At 51.5% G+C, this 20,952-nt stretch overlaps 1 protein-coding gene across 5 annotated transcripts in view; it reads left to right on the top strand.

Moving 5' to 3' along the window:
- Positions 1–20,138, top strand: part of LOC133355164 (insulin gene enhancer protein ISL-1-like) — a 48,617-nt gene extending 28,479 nt beyond the window's left edge. For 4 of the 5 annotated variants that reach the window (XM_061572495.1, XM_061572498.1, XM_061572494.1 and 1 more), the window contains 4 exons: positions 15,794–16,053; positions 17,674–17,963; positions 19,076–19,249; positions 19,719–20,138. In XM_061572495.1, coding sequence (XP_061428479.1) covers positions 15,794–16,053; positions 17,674–17,963; positions 19,076–19,249; positions 19,719–19,835 — 841 coding nt within the window. In that variant the 3' untranslated portion in view covers positions 19,836–20,138. The remainder of the gene's footprint in view (positions 1–15,793; positions 16,054–17,673; positions 17,964–19,075; positions 19,250–19,718) is intronic. The other variant, XM_061572497.1, reaches the window with a different exon arrangement.
- Positions 20,139–20,952: the final 814 nt, after the last annotated feature.

Raw genomic sequence — 20,952 nt, 5'->3', positions numbered from 1 at the left:
GACAGCGGAGTAACATTATTATTATTCCGCTTATCACACCGGCAGTATTAATCAGGGCGGCCGAGTGGATTCGAACCGTGAATTCAAGCGAAAGGGGGCGAACCACCCTACCGGCTCGGCCTTGTCCATAAGCGGGTCCCGTTTACAACTTTGACAACGGCGCCGCGTTGTCGCTGGCGACACGGCGGCCTGCCCCTTGGCGTCCGTGCCGCGCGATCCATCGTGGGTCACGTGGCGTACTTGAACCCACGTGGGGGTGGGGGGTGGTGATGGCTGCCCGCCCGGGGGATTCACCGCCATGATCGCCGTTGTGACGTCACGAACCACGTGCAGCAGCAGGAGCGTCGATGCCACCTGGCGGAGCCTCTGTCTCCGACCTCTTCCTCGTCTACTTCCACATCCTCTTTCCTCTCATTCCCCGTTATTTATCATCTTCTTCTTCTTCTTCGTCATCCTCTCTCGTCCCTCTCCCGTTCCTTTCTCTTTTTAAATCCGTTATATTAAGTTCACCTGTTTGCTCGCTTACGACCGTGCAAATCTTTCGGTCGTTTTTTAACCCACTTCCCGTGATCCAATCGAGCTGACATTTTTGCACACAGACTCGTTGTGCGTGACAATTTATTTTCGTGAAAATTTTTTCTCCAAAATTTTCCACTTTTTAGGAAAGAAAAAATTCATATTTAATTTAAAATACCAATGTGATAAAAATGAAACTCTTACTCAAGAAAAACAGAAATGAATCATAAAATAAAACCGATGCCACGCATATAAAGGATTTATAGTGAAAAACTTTGTTTTTACGGGTTAATTTTTCCCCCGTTCGATGGCGTCCGTGACTCTCCCTCCCTACCTCCCCCTCTCCACGTGGGTGCTGTCCGCGGGTGCGGAGTTGCCGAGATTTGATTGGTTAGCGGCGTTTTGGGTTTCGTCTCGGGGCGTGCGCGCGCGCTCTGAGCGCGACAGAGCCCCTGGCCTCTTAACGCCGAGCGAACTGCGGTCGAAGGACGTGGTACATTAAACCGTTGTACGGCAAAGCACCAACAACAAAACATAGAGAATACAATTGTGGATTGAATTGATATCGCAAAGAAAAAAAATCGTCATCGTTAAAAAATTTAGTCTTGATAAATGATATCGCGACAACACTATGACACGTGTCTAATATATAGACAGTATACACATGCGTATACTGTATATGCATGTACACACACACACACATCTACAATATATATATCCGTGTAGCGTTTAGCAAGGCTGTCGGGACATCACGCAAAGGGGTGGGTTGCCAACGCCACGGCCGGCCGCCTTTGTCTCCCCAGTGGTAATGTTTACACACCGCACCATGTGCTCATTTAAGGCTGAATAAACCTAGGAGATGCCACCTATTTTGGAATCGAACATGAGGCTCCGGGTTCGTAGCGCAGTTAACCACGAGACTCCCACACATATATATACAGTATACACACAAAGACAAAGATCCCCCGTATAACTTTAACAGGCTGTTGGGGCAAGTGCTGTTAGCGAGCACCTATGAAGGCCGGCACAGCACAGGAGGGGGTGGGTGGCCAACACCACGCCCGACCGCCTTTGTCTCCCCAGTGGCGATGCTTACACACCGCATCAGGTATACATTTTAGGCTTAGTCGACTTAGGGGAGGCCCAGGACCGGTTCTGATAATCGTCACTGGTGTTGGCCGTGAGCGGGAATCGAACCCGGGTCGCCAGGTTTGTAGCGCAGCATAGCGCTAACCGCTGCACCACCGCTTCACACACATACTCATACACATTCATAGCGTATTGTACATATATATTGCATAGTCTGCATCATTAACATGCATATATACACACAATATGTAATACACCAGCGGTCGGGAACCTATGGCTCGCGAGCCATATATGGCTCTTCTGGTGACGGCATATGGCTCCCAGACAATTTTGAGTTGAAAAAAAAATACAAAAATCAGTTTGGAACTGATTTTAAAATACTTGTGATATTGCTTAATAATAGTGTGTCATTTTAAAGTAAACAGAAATTAGTTTTGAAGATAAATTTCACGGGTCACGCCTGCATGAAGCTCAACCTCACCACGTACGAACCAGACTACACAAGGCCATCAGCAAAACCATGCAGCACCAGAAGTCGCATTAAAAGTAAGACACATTTAATTTATTATACTATTAAAATACTATATGGCTCTCAATGAAATATATTTAGAAATATTTGGCTTTTATGGCTCTCCCAGTCAAAAAGGTTCCCGACCCCTGTAATACACATATATGCATATAAAATATACATAATGCATATGTATACATGATAACCGACCGATATATTATTAAGCATGTACACAACACGCGTTCCTGTTGCATGTAAGTACGTTGAACTTCGTTCGCACCGTACGTAGCCAACTGTTACCAATCGTAGGTGCGGACATGAAAAAATATGATACACATACATTAGGGGCCGTCCATAAATGACGTCACGCACCTAGGGGGGGCGGGGGGTGGGTCAGACATTTGTGACGATGTGTGACGAGGGAGGGGGAGGTTTGAGAAATGTGACGTCACATCAAAATGCGCAACTTTAAATAAATATAGACAACACGTTTTACTTAATTAAATAGACTTTATAATAAATGTTTTATCCTACAACATCAGAGTGCAGCGTCACATTAAATACGCACTACAATGACAATAGTTTAAAGCGATTTGAAGCATGTTTTATTTTTTTTGGGGAGGGGTCTGACTTTTTGTGACGCCGTGTGACGAGGGGGGGGGGGGGGTCAAAAATCGTCCAAAATCACGTGACGTCATTTATGGACGGCCCCTTCATAGTACTGCACGTAAATATGCGCATACATACACAGTACGTAATACGTGCACGCGTACGCACCGCAAACGTTGCACACAGTTGGTAGATGCGTACTTGTGTAGTGTTCATTCATGCGCGTGCGTTCACGTGCACACGCAACGCTCCACTTCCGCACACGCAACGCTCCACACCGCACACGCAACGCTCCACACCGCACAACGCGGCTGTCGGAGCGAGTGCAGTTGGCGAGCACCTAGTAGCTACTACACGTGTAGTGTAGCTACACTACACGTGTAGTAGCTACGCTACACGTGTAGTGTAGTGTAGCTACTGCACGTGTAGCAGTGTAGCTGCTGCGCGTGTAGCAGTGTAGCTGCTGCGCGTGTAGCAGTGTAGCTGCTGCGCGTGTAGCAGTGTAGCTGCTGCGCATTTAGCAGTGTAGCTGCTGCGCGTGTAGCAGTGTAGCTGCATTGCTACTCGGTTAACCCGGCACTGCCCACCAACTCCGCTCACCGCTCCTCTGTGAATGCTCTCACCGCGTCCGCTACCGGATTGCGTAACGCGCGCGCACTCACTCGTACGTCCAAGTTCCACGCACGCGCACGCGCGCACACGGACACCTCCACGCAGAGGCACCGCGGAATCTATTGCACGTGCACGCGCGCGCGATCGAGTGATAGTTTTAAAAGCAAAAGTGTAAAAAAAAAGTGCGATCAGATTTGTATAGGGTTAGCGCGTCGGCTTTCGCGACCAATATTATCCGGAATAGAGAGGTTTTTTTTTTTTGGGGGGGGGGGCGGGTTAGATCGTGGAAACGTTGTCAATGCCGTGGGTTTACTCCCCAACGCAACGAGTGTTGCTGTGCTACAATACTCGTTTATTTATGTACATTTATGTACATATTTCTGTAAAAAATGGGATTTAATCTTCCGTATAATTACGGTAAAATTCACTGGCAACTTTCTGCCAGAAAAGTTACTGTAAATTTACGGAATTATTTTTTACAGTGTAGTCACGAAATTGACACGTTTTGTTTACGTGACAAACAACCTCTTGCAGATTTCAATAACTTTACAGACGACAGAAAGCCACAATGCGTTAGTCTAACACGTATTCTGGCAAATCGCCCCGATGATGTTGTGGATGTAATCGCCAGCGAAACGTCGAACTACTCAAAATTATGAATGTTGTGGATTTACTCTCCAACGCACCGGTGGGCTGGAGTCGTAAACTGATTGGCGCGTTTTCTTTACGTGACGAACCTTGCTGGCTGTGTCGGGTGGTGGAGGGTTACGACACAAGATTTATACTTACGCGAACTCACCGTAATTTTTTTTCATTATTATTAAGAAAGGCACGAGTTTGCGGCAGGTAAGGGGGAGGGAGGTGCGTCTTCGTTTCGAGAGCGTCTTTATAATCCGGTGCATGCGGCCTGGTTGAAATTCTCAGTCCTGATTAAATACACGGACGTTGAAATTCTCGTCCTGGTGAAATAAAGGGACGTTCCCTGTCGCTGCTGACTCCAAGTGGGAGTCGCGGGGGGGAAGGGGGGGAGGGGAGGACAATCGGGGGATTTTGGACAACGAACTAGTTTTCCCATATCGTGTTTGGTCAACTGAATAAAAAATAAAATCCACCATTATAATATTTCTTTATACATACGCTTATCTTGCTCGCGGCGATTTTTCTGACGCAAATTTCTAGATATTTTTTTTGTTGATAATTAATCGCGATAACAACTTAGTTGGCGTTTTTTGTCTGGATTATAAAAAGGCGCGCCGGAAAGTAAAATTGACCCCCACCCAAAAAAAGCTTGCGCCCGCTGTCAATAAAGTCATACACATTCGTATTCTTAGGTTTTTTCGGTAAAGTCACGGAGGTAAAAATTTTAATTAATAAAAGTAAAATAAAATAAAAATCACGACGTTTCGGAGGCAACACAAGCTTCCGTCTTCAGGTGGAACCGTCACAGCCACGACAGCTGTATCACGTGACTTTACCGAAAAAACCTAAGAATATTAATCCTTGCAGTCACGAAAGCTTCAAATCTAAAGTCATACAAATTCTGACCACACACCTACCGGTTTATAAGACGCACCTCCCGGCTCCCAAGCGTTACTTTGTAATACTGGAGGGCAAGTGCGTCTTGGAATGCGGCAATAATTGAATCGATCGACATCAACTTCTTGGTTCTTTCGGTAAAGTCACGTAAAAGGAAAGTAATAAAATAATAAAAATAAAACATAATAAAATAATTCTCACGACGTTTTTATTTTTATTATTTTATTACTTCCCTTTTACGTGACTTTACCGAAAGAACCAAGAAGATGAATCCCTGCAGTCACGAAAGCTTTAAATCGAAAGATCGACATCAAGTTTCGCTCTCGAATAGGTGAAATGAATCGAATGCGCTGCTCGATTGAAACGGGACGCGAAGGAGCTTCCGCGGATTTTGGCCCCTACCGAGTTCTGGGTTTGGGTTACAGAGGAGCGCGTCTTAGAAATCTGCGGCTCGCCTTCCAACCTCGACGACAACCCCCAATCGACGCCATTCGCGTCCGTGGCTGACTGTCACCGACGCCTTTATCCGCGAGCAGTTTACCCAAAAACCTCCGAGGCTTTTCGCTATCGTTTCGATAGTAATCATAGACGCGGTCGGAGTTAAAGGTTTGTGGTAAGTTGACGAGGGGGGGGGGGGTGAGGGGGAGCTTCCGAGTGGCTCCTGCTTGCTTTGGCGCTTGTTGACAAATGTCAATCCTCACCTCCCACGGCGCTGCAAGACGAAAGCGTCACCGAGACCCGTTTAGTTTGCGGGACTATTAGGGGCAAATGCTGTTGGCGAGCACCTATTAAGGTCGGAGCAGCCACAGTGCTGATGTTCACACACCGCACCGGGTATTCGTTTAATGCTGAGCCGACCTAGGGGAGGGACGCAGGAGAGGTTCAGATATTGATTGTTGGGAATCAAACTCGGTTTGGCTCGATTCACCCACCCCCCCCCGGTAGAGTGCGACGCTAAAGCCGATAGAAAGCGTTGCCCGGCCCTCTACGAGTTACAGGGAACCCCGAGGGAGGGTCCTTGCCTATGGGGCCGTCCATAAATGACGTCACGCACCTAGGGGACGGGGGGGGGTCAGACATTTGTGACGATGTGTGACGGGGGGGGGGGGGAGTTGAGATATGTGACGTCACATCAAAATGCGCCACTTTAAATAAATATATTATTGCTATAACAATACTCCTACAACATCAAAGTGCAGCGCCACATTAAATATTCATTACAATGACAATAGTTTAAAGCGATTTGAAGCATGTTTTATTTTCAAAATGTGAACATGCTTTTGGGGGGGGGGCACAGAGCTTTGTGACGTCATATTTGAGGGGGGGGGATCTGACTTTTTGTGACGCCGTGTGACGAAGGGGGGGGGGGGGGGTCAAAAATCGTCCAAAATCGCCCAAAATCGCGTGACGTCATTTATGGACGGCCCCAAAACGTCGGGCAGCTCACCGGCCGGCAGCGAGCCAAGCGAGCGTCACTCGGCCGACGAGGACGCCGCTAACAGATGGACGGACGCGTAGGCCGGGTTATCCTTTTTGAATAAAACAAAACAAAAATATTTCACGCGGGAGAGACGGACGGAGATGGGAAGGCGAGATTAGTAATGCTGCTTCATCCACAGGCATGTGTGTGTGTGCGTGCGCGTGGCGTACGAACGTATCACCCGCTCACCGATTGTGTCCGTGTCTCGTATAGGGCCATCCATTTAGTACGTACACATGGAGGGGGAGGAGAGGGGGGTAACCCAAATGCGTTCCGCTTGCGTATGGGGGGGTCTCGATAATAATTTGTCTACATTGGTCTTCAAAAGAGTTAGATAGTCGGGCGGTGGACTATCTGTTCGCTTAAACACGTTAATATTATTAATCCTTGATCGTTTCTGCGTGGATTAACTATCGGCCGTTCTATAGGATTCGGGGGGGGGGGTGCATGAAGCGTACGTACGCAGGTGGGGGGGTGTAAGAAGTCCGCGTGCGTACAGGGAGGGGGGGGGGGTCAAGTTTTGACAGATTTTTGCGTAGCTACTAAATGCATTGCTCCTATGCGCACGTGTGAAGAGCGGTGGCGGAATGGTTAGCGCGCTGCGCTGCTACGCGAGATCGAATCACGCTGCCCATGCCAACATCGCTGGCGAATGTCTGAACCGGTGCTGGACCTCCCCTAGGTCGACTCAGCTTTAAACGAGCGCTGCCTGATGCGGTGTGTGAACGGCAGCTACTGGGGAGACAAATGCGGCCGGGTGTGGTCCTGGACCACACCATCCACGCTCATACGATTATTTATCTATTGTTATTAGAGTATATTATTGCGTAAACATTATTTTGATGACCTACTGTGAGAGACACATTAATAGTATTGTCACTAAATACTGCAGTTAATTCCAGAAATAACTCGTATCGTGTTACGTATGTATATAGGTATCTGTGTGTACATATTTCTCTGCGTGTATGTAATGCGTGTACGTGCGTGCGTCTGTTGGTCAAATCTGCTAAGGGGCCGTCCATAAATGACGTCACGCACCTAGGGGGGGGGGGGTCAGACATTTGTGACGATGCGTGACGAGGGGGGGGGGGTGAGAAATGTGACGTCACATCAAAATGCGCAACTTTAAATAAATATAGACAACACGTTCTACTTAATTAAATAGACTTTTTAATAAATGTTTTCTCCTTCATCAGAGTTCAGCGCCACATTAAATACGCTCTACAATGACAATAGTTTAAAGCGATCTGAAGCATGTTTTTATTTTTTTGGGGGGGGAGGGGGGCAGAGCTTTGTGACGTCATATTTGAGGGGGGGTCTGACTTTTTGTGACGCCGTTTTTTCCCTAGATCGAGTATTCGGAATGTATGAATTGGGCGAAGTATAGCGAATCTCTGAAGCTGTTGCTGATACAGGGACTCATCTACTTAGGAACAAGTTAGGTTCTAGAGGTCTGTTCGTGAGTCGATTTGTTCGTAAGTCCAACTTTACCCCTGTCGATTCCAAACAGAGCGTACGGCGTGTACACTGAATGCGGGGAATGGCTTTAAAAGTTGTTTAATCTCTTGCAGATGTAGATGCCACTGGTTCTACATGTTCTGCTGATGTAGATGCCACTGGTTCTTCACGTTCTGCTGATGTAGATGCCACTGGTTCTTCACGTTCTGCTGATATAGATGCCACTGGTTCTTCACGTTCTGCAGATGTAGATGCCACTGGTTCTTCACGTTCTCCAGATGTAGATGCCACTGGTTCTTCATGTTCTGCAGATGTAGATGCCACTGGTTCTTCACGTTCTGCTGATGTAGATGCCACTGGTTCTTCACGTTCTGCAGATGTAGATGCCACTGGTTCTTCACGTTCTGCAGATGTAGATGCCACTGGTTCTTCATGTTCTGCAGATGTAGATGCCACTGGTTCCTCATGTTCTGCTGATGTAGATGCCACTGGTTCTTCATGTTCTGCAGATGTAGATGCCACTGGTTCTTCACGTTCTGCAGATGTAGATGCCACTGGTTCTTCATGTTCTGCAGATGTAGATGCCACTGGTTCTTCACGTTGTGCAGATGTAGATGCCACTGGTTCTTCATGTTCTGCTGATGTAGATGCCACTGGTTCTTCACGTTCTGCTGATATAGATGCCACTGGTTCTTCACGTTCTGCAGATGTAGATGCCACTGGTTCTTCACGTTCTGCAGATGTAGATGCCACTGGTTCTTCATGTTCTGCAGATGTAGATGCCACTGGTTCTTCACGTTCTGCAGATGTAGATGCCACTGGTTTTTCACGTTCTGCAGATGTAGATGCCACTGGTTCTTCACGTTCTGCAGATGTAGATGCCACTGGTTCTTCACGTTCTGTAGATGTAGATGCCACTGGTTCTTCACGTTCTGCAGATGTAGATGCCACCACCGTCATCTATTGCGCGGCGGTTGAACTTATGACTCTCGGTCTGAATACCCAACGGGACATACGGACAGGTTTGTTCGTATCTCTAAATGTTTGTAAGTCGAATGTTCGCAAGTAGAGGAGTCTCTGTATAGGATAGCTACTGAGGAACAGACGAACCATTCAATAACCAACCGAGTTATTATCACGAAATAAAACAATGCATACTAAAAGTAAAACAAGTACATATTATTTTTCGTGTTTGAAGGTTTAACCGCGTGAAGACAAGTATCTTCACATTATTCATGCGCCTATTTACAAACCGGTCATCAGAAGACATTTGAAATGACGCGCTCAATCTCAGCTCTCAGTTCCGTCTCTGCCTTCTCTTCCCATGCGTTGTGAAGGGCCATTGGCCGAAACGTCGCCTATTATATAATTAATGTGAAGGCCACACAGTGTTATTGATTAAATTAATGAGATGTTTTAGTTCGTTAAAAAGATCCCCCGTATAGCCTTAACAGACTGTTGGGGCAAGTGCTGTTAGCGAGCACCTATGAAGGCCGGCACGGCACACAACGGGGTGGGTGGCCAACACCACGCCCGGCCGCCTTTGTCTCCCCAGTGGCGATGTTTACACACCGCACCAGGTACTAATTTGAGGCTGATTCGACCTAGGGGAGGCCCAGGACCGGTTCAGATAATCGTCACCGGTGTTGGCCATGAGCGAGAATGGAACCGGCATTACATATATAATTAGAATTGTTAAACGATCATCGATTCAGAAATCGATCATAGATTCCAGTGGGGATTTATTTATTTTTTATTCGAAAGAGGTGGCCGTACCCGCACTTGACCCCCACCATACACGTGACCTGCCCACATCTCCTGACGGTGGGGGGGGGGGGGGAAGCAGGCTGGTGGTGGGGGGGGAGGATTTAGGAATCGCCCCCCCCCCATGGTTGCAAATGCCGCGCCGAGAGATCGAAACGACCCACGAGCCCCGTGAGCTGCTTCGGAACCTCTCCAAATCCAACTTGCTGCGTCGTCCCTTCCACTCTCAGTCAGAGAGTAAACCAGCGCTTATTGCCAGAGGTCTATGCAGTCGATACCAACCGCACAGATATATACATACTGGACTGTATATGTATGAGCGTGTGTGCGCGGCAAACGGGTAAGGGGCCGTCCATAAATGACGTCACGTGCTTTTTAACGATTTGTGACCCCCACCCCCCCCCCTCGTCACACGGCGTCACAAAAAGTCAGACCCCCCCCCTCAAATATGACGTCACAAAGCTCTGCCCCCCCCAAAAGCATGTTTCCATTTAGAAAATAAAACATGCTTCAAATCGCTTTAAACTATTGTCATTGTAGTGCGTATTTATTGTGGCGCTGCACTCCGATGTTGTAGGAGTGTTGTTATAACAATTAGTGTCGTTATAACAATTCTATATTTATTTAAAGTTGCGCATTTTGATGTGACGTCACATTTCTAATTCCCTCCCCCCCGTCACACATCGTCACAAATGTCTGACCCCCCCCCCAGGTGCGTGACGTCATTTATGGACGGCCCCTAACCGGTTTATTAACCGGTTTCCCCCTCCTCTCCCCACGCGTTTTACCGGTCACGCAGTGGGGATTGATGATGATGATGTTCGCCGCTGCGAGAGACGATCAAACTGGGTTCCGTCGGCGGGGACAAGGAGCGCGTAGAGTGCGCTAACCGTTCCGCCACCGCTCCCGCCTCGACGCGGCAATGTTGAACCCTTTGCGGTTTAAATGGACGACGTTGCCAGTTCGTTGCGAGCGCCACAATCACTCGCACGCCTTTTGCACGCTGACTTGTAACGAAACACACGTTACAGCTGAATCACTTGGTGAGGTTTCTCGCCGGGCGTTGAAACTTCCAGATACGACGAATTGAATCAACAGGAAACCCTTCGTCGGGAAATTAAATCCATCCGACGAATTCCCAAACGCGTCTCCGTGCGGCCCTTAATCGGTGCATCGCAAATAAAAGTCGCGTCCCGTCAAAGTCTCCGTGCAAAGCTGCATATACAATACACCTTAACACTAGGCCCACAATAGAGATTCTGTTTTGGGTTAGATCGCGTAAATATATAAGTGTGTCGTTAAACCCGCCACCACCCGACACGGCCAATGAGTAAGCTTTCGTGACTGCAGGAATCCATACTCTTTGGTTCTTTCGGTAAAGTCACGTAGGTAGAAAAATTAATTTAAAATAAAAAATCACGACGTTTCGACCGCAGCGCTCTCGCTGTGTTGTTTCACTGCTGGAGTTTTGTTTCACCTGATGACGATCGCTTGTGTTGCGATCGAAACGTCGTGATTTATTATTTGTATTTTTCTACCTATACGTGACTTTACCGAAAGAACAAAACAGTAGTAAGGTTTGTCACGTGAACAGCACGTGGCCAATCCGTTGCTAGTCCGGCAACACGCGTGTGTTGGAGAGCAAATCCACAACATTTACAATCCGAGTACGACGTTTCGCCTGAAATTACAACTAGCTTCATCAGGCGACAGCCAGATTTGTGGAGAAATCCTCCTGTGTTCGTTATATGTTTATATATTTACGCGCTCTAACCCAACACAAAAAACCACCCCTGTATTATGGATGATGTTGGTCGCGCAAACCTACCACGTGTTAAACTCACTGACAATAAATTTCGATTTAAAGCTTTCGTGACTGCAGGGATTCATCTTCTTGGTTCTTTCGGTAAAGTCACGTAGAAGGGAATTAATTAAATAATAAAAAGAAAACACAATTTTTTATTATTTTATTACTTCCCTTCTACGTGACTTTACCGAAAGAACCAAGAAGATCACTGACAATAGTCAGATAAAAGGGTAAAAAAACAATTATCATATTTTTTCTTCTGGCAAATGAGGTTTCAATGATGTAAATTCTTACCCCGAGCTCTCATACTCTGATGGTTCATTGTCTTTGAGTTGTGCACCTTTTAGCGTCATCTGGTCCAACACCATGTGAGACTAGGCTCTAAGGAAAGCTGTCTCGGGTGTGGACCAATCAATTTCCAGGACAGTGCATACATTATCAGAGTTATGTTTTTTGTTTGCATTACGACTGCAGGTATTGTGGTCTATGCAAACCTGACTCCTTGTAAAAAATGTGTCCGTTTTGTTGCCAGATAAAATGGTAAAAAAACAATTATCATATTTTTTCTTCTGGCAAATGAGGTTCCAATGGTGGAATAGCCCGGTCGGTCAGCGTTATAGAGCGTTGTGTCAGCGCTGTTAGCGAGCGCCTATTCAATTCGGGTCAGTGGCGCAATGAGTTAGCGCACTGCGCTACGAACCCGGCGAACCGGAGCTTACATGACCGCTCACGGCCAACATCAGTGGCGAGATGTTGACTACCGCGCGCGGTATACAGGAGGTCCTGGGTTCGATCCCGACCCTGACGCCTGCTGTATATTTTGAGTTTTCGTGTTTCTCTCACCATCATCCATCATCATCACGGTGGCTAGGAGATGTTAACTACCTCGCCTGATACGCAGGAGGTCGTGGCTTCGATCCCGACCCTGGCGCCTGCTGTATATTTGGAGTTTGCGTGTCTCTCTCTGTCATCATCATCATCACGGTGGCTAAGAGTTATTAACTACCTCGCCTGTCGCGCAGGAGGTCGTGGGTTCGATCCCGACCCTGGCGCCTGCTGTATATTTGGAGTTTGCGTCTCTCTCTCTGTCACCATCATCACGGTAGCTAGGATATGTTAACTACCTCGCCTGATCCGCAGGAGGTCGTGGGTTCGATCCCGACCCTGACGCCTGCTGTATATTTGGAGTTTGGGTGTCTCTCTCTCTCTGTCATCATCATCACGCTAGCTAGGAGATGTTAACCACCTCGCCTGATACGTAGGAGCTCGTGGGTTCGATCCCGACCCTGGCGCCTGCTGTATATTTGGAGTTTGCGTGCCTCTCTCATCATCATCATCAGGGTGGCTATGAGATGTTAACTACCTCGCCTGATAGGCTTGTCTCTCTCTCTTTCCGTGCTCGCGTGGATGTTTATGCAGGTCCTCCGGTTTCCCGTCCACATTTAGAAATAACATCACGCGTTTAGGGCTTTTGGCTGCTTTGCATTTCCGCATGATAAGCCAACTTCGTTGAGCTATCAATTGTGGCAGATCGCTTCTGATAAAAAAGCTAAAGAGCTCAGTGGGGCCTCATCGGGTTAAATAAAATAAAAGTTATTATCGTAGTTTTAGTTTTGAATCGACGGTATGTCAAAAACAATCGGCACCGGGGAGACAAAGGCGATCGGGCGTGGCACTCGCACGACACGCGCACACAACGTGGGGCTGCTCGGGCGGAGGTTAAAAACTCCCTCTCCTCCCTCTGCTCTACTCCCCTCCCTCTCCTCCCTCTGCTCCCTCTCCTCCCCTCCCTCTGCTCCCTCCCTCTTCTCCCTCTCCTACCTCTCCTCTCCTCCCTCTCCTCACTTCCCTCCCCTCCTCTCCTCCCCTCTCCTCCCTCTCCCCTCCCTTTCCTCCCTCTCCCTCTCCTCCCTCTGCTCCCCTCCCTCTCCTCCCTCTGCTCCCCTCCCTCTCCTCCCTCTGCTCCCCTACCTCTACTTCCTCTCGCTATCTCAAGTCCGTGCGGGGGGCGGGTGAGATACAAGGGGGTAGGGATGTGGGGTAGAGGGGGTAGGGGGTGGGATGGAGGAGGTAGAGAGGTAGGGTAGAGGGGTAGGGGGGTGGGGTAGAGGGGTAGAGGGGTAGGGGGGGTAGAGGGGGTAGGGAGCTGGAGTAGAGGGGTAGGGGAGCCCGTGTGTGTGTGTGGGGGTGAATAGCCATCACTCGCCCTGCCACCTCGCCTGATAAGATCTGTCAATAGCCATTCGCGGAAGTGACATCGCGAGGTTTAGGAGCTGTCTGGCGCCCGCGCCGTCACTGCCGGACAGCTGCGGGGAGAGGGGCGGGAAGAGCGGTGGCGCAGTGGTTAGCGCCGCGCTGCGCCACGAAACCACCCCCCGAGTTCGATTCGTGCTCACGGCCAACATCAGTGGCGGATATTTTGATCGCCACGCGGGGCGCCGTACGTACAGAAGTTTCAAACGACTCGCGCAGAGACGCGTGCTCGATATAAACAAAAACTCTCGGCCATTCGTGCGTCATGGCAGCAAAAGAGAATCGTCTGCAGTTATTGTTATTTACAAATTTTTTTTATCTAAGCAGGTAAGTGCCCCACTGAGCTACGTGGCGCTTGTTCAGATGCGACCTGGCGCGCACAAATGACAGCCCAACGAAGTGGCTCATCATTTTCATCGTGTGGATTTTTTTTTGTTAGCAGCCAAATACTCTAGAACGCGTGATGTTGATTCTAAATGTGGAGCAAAAACAGGGAGGATCCGGATAAAAATCCACGCTACCATGGGGAGAGAGAGAGAGACGCAAACTCCAAATATACAGTAGGGTCAGGATTGAATCCACGACCTCCTGTATAGCAGGCGAGGTAGTTAACATCTCCACAGAGAGAGAGAGAGAGACACGCAAACTCCATGCATGCGTCAGGGTCGGGATCGAACCCACGACCTCCAGTATACCAGGCGAGGTAGTTAACATCTCCACAGAGAGAGAGAGCGAGACACGCAAACTCCATGCATGCGTCAGGGTCGGGATCGAACCCACGACCTCCTGTACACCAGGCGATGTAGTTAATATCTCCTAGCCACCGTGATGACGATGACAGAGCGAGAGAGACGCAAACTCAAAATATACATTCTAGATTTGAAGCTTTCGTGACTGCAAGGATTCATATTCTTAGGTTTTTTCGGTAAAGTCACGTAGATAAAAAAAATTAAAATTAATAAAAGTAAAATAAAATGAAAATCACGACGTTTCACCTGAAGACGGAAGCCTGTGTTGCCTCCGAAACGTCGTGATTTTTATTTTATTTTACTTTTATTAATTTAAATTTTTTTACCCACGTGACTTTACTGAAAAAAACTAAGAACATCAAAATATACAGCAGGCGTCAGGGTCGGGATCGAACTCACGACCTCCTGTACACCTGGCGAGGTAGTTAACATCTCCTAGCCACCGTGATGACGATGACAGAGAGAGAGATGCAAACTCCAAATATACAGCAGGCGTCAGGGTCGGAATCGAACCCACGACCTCCTGTACACCAGGCGAGGTAGTTAACATCTCCTAGCCACCGCGCGCCCCTGCATTGCCATCCCGTTACCTTCTGCTCAACCATCGAATGCATTCGAGGAAACGTGGCTGCTTTGACGAGCAGCGGTGATGCAGAGACGGACAGCTGCAGACCGGTTTCGTCCTTCTCAGGCCTCGTCAGCACAGCGTGGTCACCAGTGGCCCATACTGAGACCGGAGTCACCCACACTCAGCAGACGCTAACCCCAACCGCTCCCAAAAAAATTTGTTTGCGCAACGCAATCGCCATCACTGCCTCCTGCGAGCGCATCGGAGCGACGCGATTCGCCGTTGTCCGTTTCACCGGAGCGAGAAGCCAAAGCAGTTTGGATCCCGCTCATTTGCAAGCCTGACCTTAGCCAGCTGAGCCAGCTGAGTCAGCTGAGTCAGCCGAGTTAGCTGAGTCAGCTGAGTTAGCTGAGTCAGCTGAGTTAGCTGAGTTAGCTGAGTTAGCTGAGTCAGCTGAGTCAGCTGAGATAGCTGAGTTAGCTGAGTCAGCTGAGTTAGCTGAACCAGCTGAGCCAGCTGAACCAGCTGAGTCAGCTGATTTTAGCTGAGTTAGCTGAGTTAGCTGAGCCAGCTGAGTTAGGTGAACCAGCTGAGCCAGCTGAACCAGCTGAGTCAGCTGATTTAGCCGAGTCAGCTGAGTTAGCTGAGTTAGCTGACTCAGCTGAGCCCTCGCTATCTTACTGACCCAGGTCGACGTTGCAGCCCCCGAGGCTCTACCCTGGGCCTCCTGAATTCCCACCTGATTAATCAAAATCAACTCTCTCTCTCTCTCCAATCTCGCTCCCTCTCTCTCCTCCGTCTCTCCCCCTCCCTCTCGCTCCCCTCTCCCTGTGGGCGCCCGCAGGCTGTTTGGCATCAAGTGCGCTAAGTGTGGCGTGGGCTTCAGCAAGACGGACTTCGTGATGAGGGTGCGGACCCAGGTGTTCCACCTCGAGTGCTTCCGCTGCGTGGCGTGCAGCCGCCAGCTCATCCCGGGTGACGAGTTTGCGCTGCGGGAGGACGGCCTCTTCTGCCGCGCCGACCACGAGCTTCTGGAGAGGGCCGGCACCGCCGACGGCATGGGCAGCCCGGGGCAGGGGGGCGGCCGGCCCCTGCAGCTCGCTGGTGAGGGGGTGTGTGTGGGGGGGGGTGAGGATGTTGGGCAGCCCGGGGCAGGGGGGCGGCCGGCCCCTGCAGCTCGCTGGTGAGGGGGTGTGTGTGGGGGGGGGGGTGAGGATGTTGGGCAGCCCGGGGCAGGGGGGCGGCCGGCCCCTGCAGCTCGCCGGTGAGGGGGGGGTGTGTGTGGGGGGGGGGGGGGTGAGAGGGGGTGAGGATGTTGAATAACAGATAGAGGGTGAGTGAGAGAGGGGTGAGTGAGAGAGAGGGTGAGTGAGTGAGTGAGGGGGTGAGAAGGAGTGAGTGAGAGGGGTTTATGGAGGGGGTGAGTGAGAGAGGGGGTGAGTGAGAGAGAGAGGGTGAGTGAGTGAGTGAGGGGGTGAGAAGGAGTGAGTGAGAGAGGTTGATGGAGGGAGTGAATGAGAGAGAGAGGGTGAATGAGTGAGTGAGGGGTTGAAGGGAGTGAGTGAGAGGCTGAGAGTGAGTGAGTTAGGGGCTGAGAAGGAGTGAGTGAGAGGGGGTGATGGAGGGGGTGAGCGAGAGAGAGGGTGAGTGAGTGAGTGAGGGGCTGAGAGTGAGTGAGTGAGATGGGTTGATGGAGGGGCTGAGTGAGAGAGAGAGGGTGAGTGAGTGAGTGAGAGAGAGGGTGAGTGAGTGAGGGGCTGAGAGTGAGTGAGTGAGAGGGGTTGATGGAGGGGGTGAGCGAGAGAGAGAGGGGGGTGAGATGGGGTGAGTGTGGGGGTGTATGGCAGGAGCGCTGCTATTCCGGGTGTGTGTCTCCTCAATCCAACCGTTGGATGAAGGCCTCCTTCCGGCCGCACACAAAGACAAATATCCCCCTTATAGCCTTAACAGACTGTAGGGGCAAGTGCTGTTAGGTCCGCATGGTACGCAAAATGATGGGTGGCCAGTACCACGTCCAGCTGACTTTGACTCCCGAGTAACAATGATCACGGATTGCACCAGGCTGAGTCGACCTAGGGGAGGTGCAGGACCGGTTCAGATATTTGCAAGCGATGTTGGCCGTGAGCGGGAATAGAACTCGGGTCGCCGGGTTCCTAGCGCAGTCGGGCGCCACGGTGGCTAGGAGATGTTAACTACCTCAGCCGGTATACAGGAGACTTGAAGGAGGTATAAAAGATACAAATAAATTAAATCACGACGTTTCGGGCGCAACACAAGCGTCCTTCATCAGGTGGGACAACCACAGCAAGAAAACAATTGCGTAATTTTTATTTATTAATTTTTTTATACCAACGTGACTTTACCGAAAGAACCAAAGCGTATGTTACACAGGAGGTCGTGGGTTCAATCGCGACGACCCCTTACCCCTGTCTATCTGAAGCTTGCACGTTCTCCCCGTGTTCTCCCCTCCACGTTTAGAATCGACGTCGCGCGTTTCACACTTTCTTTGGCCGCTCTAAATTTCCACGTGATGATGACGACGACAACGACGACGATGATGACGATAATCCACTTTCGTCGAGCTCTCATTTGTGACGGCCAGGTCGCTTCTGAACAAGAAGCTCCGTATAGCCCAGTTGGGGCCTTACCTGCTTGATCTCACTCCTCTCTCCCTCCTCCATCTCCGCACCCCCCGCGGGCTCCCCCCCCCCTTCCCCCCCGCAGCCGAGCCCATGTCCGCGGCTGGCCGCCACCACCCACTGCGCCCGCACGTGCACAAGCAGGCGGAGAAGACAACGCGCGTGCGCACGGTGCTGAACGAGAAGCAGCTGCACACGCTGAGGACCTGCTACGCGGCCAACCCGCGGCCCGATGCGCTCATGAAGGAGCAGCTCGTGGAGATGACGGGCCTGAGCCCCCGCGTCATCCGCGTCTGGTTCCAGAACAAGCGCTGCAAGGACAAGAAGCGCAGCATCCTCATGAAGCAGATCCAGCAGCAGGGCGGTGACAAGACGGTGAGGGCCCCCCCCCCCCAACCCTCCCACCCCCCCCCCCCCCCACTTGCTCGATGGATCGATAGATCAGCTGCTCTTTTGATGGCTTGATTGCTCGATGGATCGATAGATCAGCTGCTTTTTAAGATCGCTCGATTCTCACATGCTCTATCAATCGATAGATCAGCTGCTCTTTTGATGGCTCGATTGCTCGATGGATCAATAGATCAGCTGCACTTTTGATCGCTCGATTTTTTTATTTCTCGATGGATTTGATAGATTGCTTACTCGCTTGATCGCCCAATTACTCTATCCGTTGGTCGATGGATTGACCGCTGGCTGATGATGATGATGACGACTACGGCAGAGTTAATCCCGATGTTGATTATGGTGTTGGTAGTGATGATGGTAGTGATGATGGTGATGGTAATGGTAGTAGTGGTAATGGTAGTGATGATGATGGTGGTGGTGATGGTGTGTGGTGGTGATGAGCCTTCTCTAGTGGTGAATGACGGAGCGGGGGGGGGGGGGGATGGAGGGGAGTGTACCCAGCCAGAAACGCCTCCACACCTGTGACGCTGTTTGTGCCTCGCCTTTCTATTTGCGACGCTGTTGCTTTTGATTAATTTTGCTTTACTCTCTGGGGGTTCTCATCTGGCCACACAAAATACGCTCATCACCTGACCTGCGTGTCTGTGTGTGCGTGCCTCTGCGTGCGTGTCTGTGCGTGCGTGTCTGTGCGTGCGTGCCTCTGCGTGCGTGTCTGTGCGTGCGTGCCTCTGCGTGCGTGCCTCTGCGTGCGTGTCTGTGTGTGCGTGCCTCTGCGTGCGTGCCTCTGCGTGCGTGCCTCTGCGTGCGTGCCTCTGCGTGTGCGTGCCTCTGCGTGCGTGCCTCTGCGTGCGTGCCTCTGCGTGCGTGCCTCTGCGTGCGTGCCTCTGCGTGCGTGCCTCTGGTGCGTGCCTCTGCGTGCGTGCCTCTGGTGCGTGCCTCTGGTGCGTGCCTCTGCGTGCGTGTCTCCTCCCGTGTGCGTGCCTCTGCGTGAGTGTCTCCTCCCGTGCGCGTGCCTCTGCGTGCGTGTCTCTGCGTGCGTCCCTCTGCGTGCGTGTCTCCTCCCGTGCCGCGCCGTTGCGCAGAACCTGCAAGGCCTGACGGGCACGCCGCTGGTGGCTGGGAGCCCCGTGCGGCAGGACGGGCCGGGCCTCCCTGTGGGCGCCGTCGACGTGCAGACCTTCCACCAGCCGCCCTGGAAGGCGCTCAGCGACTTCGCGCTCAGCAGCGAGCTCGACCAGGGGCCCTTCCAGCAGCTGGTGAGGGCGCGCGCTGGCGCTCGCAACGCGCGCTGGCGCTCGCAACGCGCGCACGCACGCGCACGCGCACAGGCAAACGCACGCACATAAAACGCACAGAGGCGCGCGCGTACGCACTCATCCACGCACGCGCAGACACACACGTAGAGAGACCAGTGATGGCCGTGAGCGGGAATCCAACTCGGGTCACCGGGTTTGTGGCACAGTCCTCTAACCACTGACGGTGTGGCGATGTTCATGGTGGTAGTGATGATGGTGATGATCATGGTGGTTGTCGTGGTCATGGTGGTGATGACGGTGGTGGTGGCTTGTGGTGGTAGTAGTGGTAGTGGTGATGATGATCATGGCGGTTGTGGTGGTGATGGTGGTGGTCATGGTGGTGGTGGTGGCTCGTGGTGGTGGTAATGATGGTCGTGGTGAGTGGTGGGTGCTAATGGTGATGGTGGCGGTGGTTTCTGGCCGCGTGGAGCAGGTGAACTTCTCGGAGGGGCGGCCGGGCTCCAACTCGACGGGCAGTGAGATCACGTCGCTCTCGCAGCTGCCCGACACTCCCACCAGCATCGGCTCCAGCCCCATCGAGGCCTGAGCAACAGCAGCAGCAGCGGCGGCGGCAGCGGCAGCGGTGGGGCAGAGCATCGCCCCCGGCCTGGAGCGGACGTGTGGCAGTCAGCTGGCCGGGCCGATGGGGCCGGCCTGTTTGGTTGATGGGGTCGTTTGGACAGTCGGTCGGTCCGTCAGCCGCTTTGGCTGCTCGCCTGGTTGTTTGGCCGATTGGTTTGCTGGTGAATCGGCCGGTCGGTCGGTCACTCGGCGGTTAGACGGCCGGTCTGTCGGTTGATCGGTTGCCCTGCTGGTCGATGGGGGGAGGGTGGTGTGGGATGACGACGATTGGAGCCGTGGGTGGGTGGGGGGGGCGGCATTGCGAACGTTGGAGAGGTGTGGGGGGTGGGGCGACGAACTGGCGGACTGAAATAAAACCACGGGGACCGTGGAACCTCGGGGCGAGGAGCGGCGCGAGAGAGCGCGTGGGCCTGGGTGGCCCGCGGAGGGGCGACGACGAGGGGTCGCGAGCGGCCCAGCGCGACCCCGCGACCCCGCGACCCCCTGCTCCATCGCTGCGGCTCGTCGCGCGTGCCGTGGGACGTCGCTCTCTGTGCCCGACTGCCAACGAAGCGTCGAGCTCTCGGGCTGGGAGGGGGGGGGCACGTGTAGTGACGCAGCAGCAGCAGCAGCTACACTTCTCCAATCCCTGCATCCCCCCCGAAGCCCGTGTACATAGATGCGTACATACGCGGTGTACATACGAAGGAGGAGGTGGCGGTGTACGTACACGGTGTACATACCAGTGTGTGGCCCTCCCCGCAATGTGCATGGATGATTGCAATCATAGTGATGGCAACGGAGATGTTGGTGATGTCGATGATAAAAACGATGGTGATAGTGATACAGGAGGATTAGAAATGAACGGCAAGGGAGTGACATGGTCAATTTGAAGTTGTTGACGTTATGAGGATGATGATGATGGCAGTGATTAGGAGCAATGCCGGAGAGCGCGTTGGGGGTAGCAACTCCTCTTCATAAGTGTTATTGAGCCAGACAACAACAACAACGACAGCAACAACGACAAGGTCTACAGCAGAGTACAGCAACGAGCAGCAACTACTACGGAAACAACATTGACGACGACTACAACAACAACAACA

This window comes from Lethenteron reissneri, chromosome 50, assembly GCF_015708825.2.
Source record: "Lethenteron reissneri isolate LAM-NWPU_2019-01 chromosome 50, ASM1570882v1, whole genome shotgun sequence".
Lineage (NCBI taxonomy): Eukaryota > Metazoa > Chordata > Hyperoartia > Petromyzontiformes > Petromyzontidae > Lethenteron > Lethenteron reissneri.
This window is presented reverse-complemented; position numbering and strand designations above follow the sequence as displayed.